The sequence below is a fragment of the Xenopus laevis genome, chromosome 7L, assembly GCF_017654675.1.
Source record: "Xenopus laevis strain J_2021 chromosome 7L, Xenopus_laevis_v10.1, whole genome shotgun sequence".
Lineage (NCBI taxonomy): Eukaryota > Metazoa > Chordata > Amphibia > Anura > Pipidae > Xenopus > Xenopus laevis.
In genome coordinates this window covers 79,645,775-79,657,419 of record NC_054383.1, presented here as the reverse complement: position 1 = coordinate 79,657,419, position 11,645 = coordinate 79,645,775, and the positions used below count along the sequence as shown (strand labels likewise).

The following is an 11,645-nucleotide window of genomic DNA, read 5'->3' as shown; positions in this document are numbered from 1 at the left end:
CTTGGAAATCCAGCAGTATACAGACCAGGGGGCAAATGCGCCTGGAGAAGTGTAGCAATGGGTGCGAAGCCCTTTTAATTCACTCAAATGTAAAGTTTCATCGTGGGCGCCAAACGCTGCCGACTTTTTGCTAGCGTTACTTCGGCAGTGCGAGCATTTGATGGTGAAGATGTGCTAGCGTTCGTTTCTGCCTAGCGGAACTTCAATTTGCATAGGGCGGGAAATTTAAAGTTGTACGGACGTCTTAATGTTAAATGTTGGTGCATATACTTACAAATTACACTTTTAATAACACATGTCCAGGGAACCTTAATGAAGACAATTGAGTTATTCTAATGCCCTACACATGTGCCCACTGTAAAATTAATGTTTCATATGTTTGCAAATGTATGGGGAACACCGGTTACCCAAAAAAAGCTTGGTAGGTCTTTTGCAGGCAATCAGGCTGAAAAAAAGGAAAAGACGCCAGCGTTTTTAGACTTTGATGCATTTTCGGCTCACAGAATATAATGTAAGTGACAGAAGATTGAGGAAGATCTAGCTACTTTAATGCACTTTGCCTGGTCTGAGGTGGCGAAGGCAACTCTTTCGAAAGACGTTTTAGAAAATTTGCGGAGTAGCGGCCGTTCACCAGAGTGAAAAGTCGCCAGTGAATTGCCGTCTGCGCCCGTTAGTAAATCGTCTATGTCCCTGCAGGTGGCAACACTGGCGATAAGTCGCTATCGTTAGCCACTTCGCCCTTTAGTAAATCTGCCCCCAGGTCTCCTCAGCTTTCCTAGCAAGTGCAAGCAACATCAATGAGAAACCTCACGTTGTACTTTGTAGGCTACCAAACGACTTTACATTTCCTATGGAACATGAAACTATGAATAGGCTAATGGCTAGCTTTAAGGAACAAACTAGTGTTCTCAGGACTTATACAAGGAAAGACACAACAGAACAGCCAAAAACCACAAACTGCCACTTCAAAATGAATTCCCCCGCAAACTAGGAAATGAAATGTCTCCCAGGCTCAGCTCACCATTTAAATAATACTCCTATATTTGCCTTACTCGTATTTGTTACGTCTGACTTGCTACATTCTAGCGCTAAAGTGCACTGTCTTTCTTTGTAACCTTCCCTCACACTACAAACCATTTCATAAATCCCACCTTTACTTGTATATCCCGCCCTCTTGCTTTATGTAAGCTCCGAGCCCTAGGGACACGCCCACTCGATTGCTCACATCAGCATTAACCAATCATACGTACTCATTAGATGGAAAGGGCGGAAACTCCTGACTGGAGATTCTCGTCTGACCAACTGAGCAGTGTCGGAGTCACATGACCAGCCTGTCGATGATCTTGCCATAGGTAGAGAGAGCGGTGACGTTCTGTCAGTCCATTGCTGCACGCCCTTTCAATGTTTTGTGGCGACTGAACTGTTACCTCAGCTTGTGTGCTGCTAACCAGAGGCTCAAGCGAGAAGTTGCGACTGTTCAGGTATTTTCTTCTGCGTAATGGCTTATTATTATATGTGTGCATGTAGCTGTATACACGGGGTGTTTGGTACCTTTCTTGATGTGCTTAGTTATTCAGAACTCGAACCACATATTGCGATGCTCCTGCTCTTTCCCTGTACGGCACATGTCGCACTTCTATAGATCTTCTGTTAGTCTCTCTGCCTGCCATGTGTCATACACTGTTCATCCTAAGCACTGTGCTTATACTTTATATGTGACTCCTCCTGCCTTCTAAATATATGGCACCTACAGACTATTCTCCTTGTACTGTTTGTGTGGCTCTTGCCATGTATATTGTTATAATACACAAAAGCCAAGAATATCCTGTAAATTATATCCTTATAAACGGTGAGTTCTAATGTCATCAGTTATAAACGGTGAGTTCTGATGTCATTTCTGTCACATGACTCATTGAAATTTGTGTATTATAATAAATAAAGTATCCCCAGTTGTAAAATATTAGGATATTAGAAGTTACCTCGGAGTTCCATGACCTGTATAAAAACACTCGGCCTTCGGCCTCGTGTTTTTATATGGTCATGAAACTCCTCGGTAACTTATAATATCCTTATATTTTACAAAAGGGGGTACTTTATTCACTATATAATCTACAGTCTGGTCATTTCCCTATGGGACCAGACTGTAAATTATATCCTTATAAACTTTGTGTTCTGATGTCAGAACGCGCTGTTTATAACAGGGGGCCCCTGGCCGGTGAATTTGACGCTGCACGTCCGAATTTGACGCCGCTGCATTCAGATTGAATGCCGGCACCCCCGATTTGGATGCCAACCCTCTCACCCGGCATTTCACACAAAATGTAAATTATAATGCATAATGCACCCCCTACTGAAATTTATAAAGATATTAGAAGTCACCTCGGAGTTATGTGCTTTTATAAGGTCACATAACTCCTTGGTGACATAATATCTTTATAAATTACAGTTGGGGGTACATTATCCACTATATAATACACAAAAGCCATGAATATATTGTAAATGATATCCTTATAAATGGTGAGTTCTGATGTCATCAGTTATAAACAGTGAGTTCTGATGTCATTTCTGTCACACGACTCACTGAAATTTGTGTATTATAATAAATAAAGTACCCCGTTGCAAAATATGAGGATATTAGAAGTTACCTCTGAGTTCCATGACCTGTATAAAAACACTCGGCCTTCGGCCTCGTGTTTTTATATGGTCATGAAACTCCTCGGTAATTTATAATATCCTTATAATTTACAAGAGGGGGTACTTTATTCACTATATACTGTACCTGTATTGTACTATATTTGGGGCTCAAACCATATATATAAATAACAGTACAGGTCCAGCACTCTCACGTCTTTATGAAAAATGAAAAATAATTTATTGTTCAACGTTTTTGCTCACATTAGAGCCTTCTACCTAAAGAAAGCTCTAATGTGAGATGAAATGCTGAATAATAAATCCTTTTTTATTTTTCATTAAGAGCTGAGAGCGCTGGACCTGTACTATTGTGTGATATCCAGTTCCACAGCACCTGGGCAGCTATTTGATTTTTCCATGTCATGTACCTTAAACTATATATATATATATATATATATATATATATATATATATCTCAAACACAAAAAGCTCAGGTACATCCAGTGAAAATTGTATCCATATAATAAATTAAATAAATAATTGTAGCACTCATGGAACATATAAGTGAATTTTTTATTGGTGATCATCAAAGTTTCAATCCCACCAAGTGGATATCTTGAAAAAGACTTGATTATAAGTTGCATGAGTGCTTACATTTTCTATATATATATATATATATATATATATATATATATATATATATAATCTCATACTTTGCTCATCTACTTTCGGTACCTGGGTTGTACTGTATATGTGACTCGTGCCGGCAGTCCGCTCCAGCGTGAAAACGCTGAAAAAACTGCTTCCGTTCACAAAAAACTGCTTCCAGCGGGGGTGACCGGGCCCGCCTCTCCATAGTTCCGTTGCTGGCCGAAGGCCGAGTGTTTTTATACAGGTCATGGAACTCGGAGGGGACTTCTAATATTCTAATACATATAGTGGACAATGTATCCCCTACTGTAATTTATAAGGCTATTAAAAGCCACCAATGAGCTCTGTGGCCATATAAAGCACAGTGCCAAAGGCAAAGCCTATTTATTATTACAAATCTTGGGGCTCTTGTCATTTACTTTGTTTTTGGTGGTCTCAGTTACTATTTTGAGTTTGATCATTCGCTGATGAAACATGGGCATGGCCAGATCTGTTCTGTAAAGGGACGGAAGTTTCATAATCTTTCATACTCATAATTGTTTTATAATCTTTTCTTCTTTGTATCATGTAAACAGACATTTTCGGTTTATTCAGTGTTTTACTTGTTTATGAAAATAAAAAGGCTGTTTACTCCTCAGTATTTATATTTCTTCTTTTTTTTCCTTAGGTCCAAAAAATGGACTTGGTACTGAATTCAGCCGATTATTATTTTTTTACACCATATGTCTATTCAGCTTCTTGGAATGAAGATAATCCTTTTCGGCAGCTCATTAGCCTATTAATTATTACAAATCTTGGGGCTCTTGTCATTTACTTTGTTTTTGGTGGTCTCAGTTACTATTTTGTGTTTGATCATTCGCTGATGAAACATCCACAGTTCCTTGAGGTGAGGCAAAGAATTACATTGACATGATGTATTCTGATAGACGGGGAAAAAACTTTTGCAAGTTGGAAACTGTATACTACGGTATATATATGTAGACATAAGTCAAATCAACTCAACTTGCAGTGTTTTTCTTAAAGACGTTTCACCAGTCATCCAGCTGGCTTTCTCAATTCTGAATGACTTGTTAAAAGATCTAAATACCCTGGAATGAGAAAGTCAGTCAGATGACTGGTAAAACGTCTTCAAGAAAAACACGGCAAGTCCAATTGGTTTGACTTATTTCTACAGATATACCATGACCTGGTTGAATGAGAATCTTCACAAACATGTATTCTACAGTGTAAGTGTAATATCCAGAACCATATACAGTCACGAGATGCATAATCCTGAAACCCGTTATCCAGAGAGTTTCGAATCACAGGAAGGCCATCTCCGTAGACCCCGTTGCAATCAAGTAATTAAAAAAAGTTTAACAATCATTTCCTTTTTTTCTGTGATAATTAAACAATACCTTGCACTTGATCCCAAATACGATATAAAGAATCCTTATTGGAGGCAAAGCAATCCTGTTGGGTTTTATAAATGTTTAAGTGATTTTAATGTTAAATTTTTTTTTTTATAGTACAGGTATGGGATCCATTATCCGAAAACCCGTTATCCAGAAATCTTCAAATTGCAGAAAGGCCATCTCCCATAGACTCCATTAAAATCAAATAATCTATATTTTTCAAATTGATTTCCTTTTTCTCTGTAATAATAAAACAGTAACTTGTACTTGATCCAAACTAAAATGTAATGAATCATTATTGGAAGCAGAATCAGCCTATTGGGGTTATTTAATGTTTACATGTTTTTCTAGTAGACTTAAGGTATGAAGATCTAAATTACAGAAAGATCCGTTATCCAGATAACTCCAGGTCCCGAGCATTCTGGATAACAGGTCCCATACCTGTACAGGTACTTTAATTTATTGGATCCTAGGAGTGCATGGGCCATATCAATCCTCCCTGAAAAAAGTCTTGCTTTTTTACACTGACTTAATCATTGTTTGTCATTATTATTTATATGTCATACAATTTTGCAGTCCTCACTGAAAAAAAACTAATTTGTTTCAAGCTTACCTTTTTGCTCTTGTAGTTTTTGAGCTATTTAAAGGGACGCTGTCACCTCTAAGGTGAGGTTGTATGCATAGTGTATTCAGTGAAGAAATATATGTACCCATTGGCTGAGGGTTTTTCAAGAAGACAGCCAGTGGTTATTTATATAAAGTGATTCTGACCTATAAAAACAGGAATGTCCAAGTATCGCTATACATGTTCTATTCATGCATGTCCTTTGTCTTAAGGACCTGCTGCTAACTGTTCATGTACATTCTGAAATGCATTTTAGTCAACGTAAATCACTAATTGACAACATTTTCTTAAAGGGGTGGTTCACTTTTAATTTAACTTTTAATATGTTATAGAATGGCTCGTTCTAAGCAAATTTTCAATTGATCTTCATTGATTATTTTTTGTAGTTTTTAAATTATTTGCCTCCTTCTTCTGACTTTTTCCAGACTTTTTTTGTTAGATCTTCTTCATGGGATTGATCAAATGAATACAATACAAAATGGTGACATAGCCATAAATTATGTGATTCTAACTATGCACATATTTCAGGCATAGTGCTTCATATATATTATAATCAGAAAAGAATTGTGCCAGAGGTGGGCTACTTACTTTTGGCTGCATATAGCAGATTGTTTTAGGCTGAAGTACTGTGTAGTGTAATTCCAGACTAACTAATAACCTGATTTATATAATCAACTTTTTCAACAATTATTATCTATTTTCATTTAGAATCAAGTACGACGGGAGATCATATTTTCTGTAAAGTCTATGCCATGGATAAGCATACCCACAGTGGCCCTTTTTTTTGCCGAAGTGCGAGGATACAGCAGACTTTATGATGACATTTATAGTTCACCATATGGTAAATATGCGTCTGTTGTTCTTGTTCCAACTTTTGACATTGACTCACAATTATTCATTAATCTGCATACTAAGTGCAGAGTTTGATTTTATTTTTAATATTCTGTGAATAAGAGTTCTTCTGGAGTGAGGAACATACATTCAATGAATAGCACTTGTGCTGAATGTCCTTTTTGCCTTCTGGTTTATTTAGGAGTGTCCAGTATAATATAGTATTAAAATAAGGTATTTCAGGGAATCAGTGGTGCCTCTGGAGCCATTTGAAGCTACAGTATGCTCCCACTTTTTTTCCTGAAAGTAAGAATGAGGTGGCTCTTAAGTTATAGGCACCATAATCCTCTATAACCTTCTTGTTATGGTGCTGAAAAATCCAAGGTGGCTCACACAGACATATTGGGTATATACATTTTATGTAAAAGATTACCTTTATGTAAGTCAACCGTACTTTTCCTGGTAAATTGTCCTACGTAGATTGGAATACCAATGTGGCTGGATTATCTCTCTGGTGAGGACATGCAAACTTAGATTGCTATACCTGGTATGGCAGCTGATGTGTCACATCTTGCTCTCCTTGAATAGAATGGCATGATTCAATATGTGGAGAAAAACTTATTTCATAGTTTATCAAGTGGCATTCTAAGTCTATGGAAAAATCTGCAATTGAGATAAGGTTTTCACTGAATTGCATCTGGGCTAAAGTATTTTTCTTAGTTAATACTAGTTGATATTTGTGTACAGTTTTTTGCTACATAGGGGCATATTTATTAACTTAATTAACTGGAGACAAACATCACCGGTGATGTTGCCCATAGCAACCAAACCAATCAGATCCTTGCTTTTATTTAGGTGTAAGTGACTGTTCAAATCTAATTTCATTGGTTATATGGGCAACATCACCAAAGAGGTTTGTCTCCAGTGTTAATAAATATGCCCCGTAGTGTTTGCAATAAAACGAACTGTAATGGAAGTTTTTGATTCTTATACTTTCTGATTTTTTAACAGGTTGGTTTGGGGTGATTTTCAGCATGTTTTCTTTTCTGTTCTTCACGGATATGTGCATTTACTGGATTCACAAATTTCTGCACCATAAGCTATTTTACAAGGTACTGATTACTTTTTTTTTATTACTTACTTTTTTGCCTAATAAAAGAAAATCTAAGCAACTTTCCACTATGCATTAATTCGTTTTTTTGTGCATGTGTACGCATTTTGAAATATCAATGTGCTAGGTAGTCTAAGAGTAGAACGCAATACTGGTACTCATCTAAGCAAGTACATTTTTAATAGGACAAAAAAATGGCTTTATCTACATTATACCAGTTCATTTTTTGAGATGATGATTCCTAGCAAGATTGGAATTTTATGCTAAGTATACTAAGTGCTGATTGTGTTCCTTTTGCAGCGCTTTCACAAACCTCATCATCTTTGGAAAGTGACAACACCTTTCGCCAGTCATGCGTTTCATCCAGTAGATGGGTTTATGCAGTCTCTCCCGTACCATATATATCCTTTTATTTTTCCTCTGCACAAAGTAACCTACCTTGCACTCTACATTTTTGTCAATATTTGGACAGTGTCAATTCATGATGGAGATTATCGGGTCCCTAAATTCCTTGAGCATGTCATTAATGGTTCTGCCCATCACACTGACCATCACCTGTTCTTTGACTACAACTTCGGTCAATATTTTACTCTTTGGGATAAAATAGGAGGTTCCTACAAAAACCCATCTTCTTTTGAAGGAAATGGTCCACATGCTCTCTGCAAGAAACTAGAGGAAGAAAAACAGAAGCCACAGAAATCTGAGAAAAAAATGATGTAATATTTCCAATTCAGAGTTCAGTTAAGAAAATGGCTACTTACACACAAGTTATTCTCTTCAGTGGAAACTACATAGAGAGAGAGTTAGATTGCAGATTTTCACCATTAAATCACTTATGAAATCAGACTAAATAATGGCCAATACTGCAAAATACAAAAGAAAACCTGCAACATTTCAATCTGTTTTCCTTATAAAGGAAGGCTGTGAAATGTTCTCAATAAAACCAGCATTGAAGCTGTGTGCATGTAACGCTCGCTGCTGTACTTTCAGAATAACAATAGCTGTAAGTCCTTCCGATCCATAAGGTACTGAGCAACAGACTAAAGCTAAGGTACTGAGATTGTTACAAACCCCAGAAGTCCAGTCTTCAAAACAGTGCTTTCTTTGATAATCCTGGCCTGTAGTTGATGTGATCATTCTGAGCAATATGTTCTTCAAGACGTAATAATCACTAGCTGGAAGTGCTATATACAGAGCAACACATTTCTTGAACTCAGGAATAAAGCCCATAGAAACTGCTGTTTTATTTAAAAAACAAACAAACATAATTTACAAGGCCTAAATCCACAAAAATCACTTTCATACAATATATACAGTATAGATAATGCTTATCCCAGTTACATGCTTAATTTTTTGCATTTTTTGAGTGTTTATCTCTGCAGAAACGTTGCAGCTCTAAATCAAAGTGGAGGCTTTTAGAATTTGCTTTTGTTAAATCCAATGCATGATTTATAGCTAACAGCCAATAAATTCAGTGATTGGGGCTAAACTGCATGTACGTTGATTCCATCTTAGTTCGGAATTGTATCTGCAAACCAAAAAACATAATCAATTAGCTATTTAGAAATGTAAACAAAGTTTGGGAAATTGTACAGTTACAAAAAATAAAGTATTACTAGCACAAGCTCCTGGGACACCCACATAAAAAAAAGGATGCCTTTAATTTATTTTCCTGTCTTTGTACATATAAATGCCCATACTGTTTACTTTATTGCAGCTTGCAATGATATCGAAAGGTGAAACTTGAATGGTTGGATAATAGATATATACTGTATATCTAGAGGCCCATTTATCAAAGGTCGAATTCATGTGAATTTTTTTTTTTTTCAAATATACTCACAATTCGACTGGAAGGTTATTAAAAAAAATAATGAACTCGAACGAATATTACTGACCCAAAAACTCAAATCAAATTCAAATTCGACTAAACTAGAATAAAGTTTTTTTATCTGAAAAAGACTTGAATGTCAGGAAGGCTATTAACAAATTCAAATGGGTCACTGAACCTATGCCATTGACTTCTACATGAACTCCGCAGGTTTTAGGTGATGAATAGTTGAATTCGAATTGTTCCCAGGGTCCAGGTATGATTAATTTCGAATTCAAGTTGGATTATTCCCAATTTGAATTTGTGAGTTTTGATTAATAATCCAACTCAAAAATTTAAATTTCCAATTTGAACCTTAGTAAATCTGCCCCATAATGTTGGTATATGTGAACACTAAAAATAAATGAATGTAAAATAGTTTCTGAGCACTTTAATTCTTCTTTTGTTTTCTAAGATAATTACTGCAAATTGCAAAAGTGCTTAGAAGAGCACTCTGAGTAATTTTACATTGTTTTTAGGGTTTACATATCCTTTAGCAAGCAGAGTTCTCTGTAGAAATGGGATAACTTAATCATAGTACATACTGTAAAAAAGTATAAATGTGTTTTAATACTACACTGTACATGACATTTACTGAAAACTGGCAGTATAAAATGTCAGGGCATGTATCATAAAACTTCCACATACTTTATTATGACATCAGATATCTTGTTTTATATTTTACTTACATTTTATTTTCTTTGTGTGTTAATGAAAGGTTTAGTACTGCCTGTGTGTCATTCCCCGCAGTGTAGCTGTCTTATATTAATGTTGGTGATATTATGATATACACTGGACCTTTTTAGATGGATGCAATAAATAAATGACCCGTTAACACTCTTTATAGAACAGAAGCCTTTCTCATGTCACTGCTTCCCATAGGAAAACATTGAAAATGTTCTCACCCAGAAAGTATGTCAAGTAGCCTTATGTACTGTAGCTTTTTAAAGCTATTCGTAGAATCAAATGTACTAATCAAATTATTTTTTGGTACCTCCTATATAAATGCTATCTTTCCACTGTTCTATATAATAAACATAAATTCTGTTTAATTTAAGTCTGTAAATATATTGTATGTACAGTACGACCACCAAAGTTATGTGCCAACAAAATAACTATATTTTAAATAAAACAAAATATTTTAAAATAATAACGGCTTTTACTTTCTAGAACACAAGTATAATACAATGACATGTTTCTGTCTTCACATGTATATACTGTATAACTCAGCCAAATTAAAATGTAAAACATCCTTTAAAGAGAAAACCAGCTAGTAGTAATGTGAAGAGTATTTTGCTGGAATAGTATTTTGTTCTTGTGAAGAAAATAAAGAGGAATATATTATACGCAGAAGTGCAAGAGCACTAAGGAACCTTACAGAGAGCACTTTTGCCCAGGGTCTCTCTGTAACTCACGATGGCTTTTTCTTTGTTTTTTTTCTGCTACTCCACTCTCTCTTTCTTACCTTCTCTTGTTCATTTCCTCTGTATTGTAATGTTATTAAAGGGTATTTGCATATTGGTAGTACAACTGATGTATATGTTGTGGGACACTTTATTTTGATGTGAAAAAAAATCTTATTAAAAACTGCTCATATATTTTAAAATAAAAGGTGCATTACTTTGTATACTGCACATGTTTCAAAGCTTCATGTGACTTGTGTGACACCACTAAGCATGAGTTATAATTAATGACATTAAACAATGTTTATAAGGACTTGTACAGGATATTTGCGGGTCATGCTTTAAGCCATGCAGAAAGCACAATAAATGCCATGCAAATCCAAGATGAACACACATCAGTTCTTATCTGGATTGGCATCTCTGATGTTGTAGCTTTCCCCCAAAATCCTTTACATTTACAGGGATTCCTGCTTTGAGGCCCTTTCCACATACCCATAAAAGTTCTGTTAGTCTGTTTGCATGCACATGTTTTTTTATGTAGCTGGAAGGCAACAAAATGATTCAGACTCACTGTAAGACGCACCAACATTCCAGGCTGGCTTCTTGTTGTCTCAGATCTTGCTAAAGACATTTTCTCTGTATTTCCTGGTATTTGACCTCTGCCTGTTTTCTTCACCACAATCCTAGCTGCCAGCCTTGACCTTAGACTGTTGTTAACTACATCTTGCCTGTACCTTGTGACTGGAAATCTGAACTCTGACAATAGTAGGTCCCCAGCTAGAACCGCAGCAGAAACTTCCATGGCCCCAAAAAGGCATCTGTGAAGCCTGGGACTAGTTGGGCTCCCCTACTTTATGGAGGAGTCAGATTTGTCCCAGCCACCCTACTTCCTGGTTCCTGCCGAACTAGTTAGTCACATCTATGTAGTTTATACTTTTGCCCAAGGTAACTTAGCTGCCAAACTGCTTCCTTGTGCAGATCCCTTTGAAAGAATTGTACATGCTGGATGGAATAAATTGTTCTACATAAAATGAATAATCAGCTCAGTAGTATTAGTTTCTATGACAAGCAAATCTAATTTTCTGCTTGATGATTTGCGATGACCCTTAAGCTTAGCTTCTCAATAGCTGCT

General features: G+C 36.2%; 1 protein-coding gene across 1 annotated transcript; it reads left to right on the top strand.

Moving 5' to 3' along the window:
- The first annotated feature begins 1,412 nt into the window (after positions 1–1,412).
- Positions 1,413–8,894, top strand: sc5d.L (sterol-C5-desaturase L homeolog). Its single transcript, NM_001093668.1, is given in 5 exon segments — positions 1,413–1,481; positions 3,950–4,168; positions 6,010–6,142; positions 7,144–7,244; positions 7,544–8,894. Coding segments are annotated over 4 exon segments (864 nt in total). The 5' UTR covers positions 1,413–1,481; positions 3,950–3,958; the 3' UTR covers positions 7,964–8,894.
- The last annotated feature ends 2,751 nt before the right edge of the window (positions 8,895–11,645 follow it).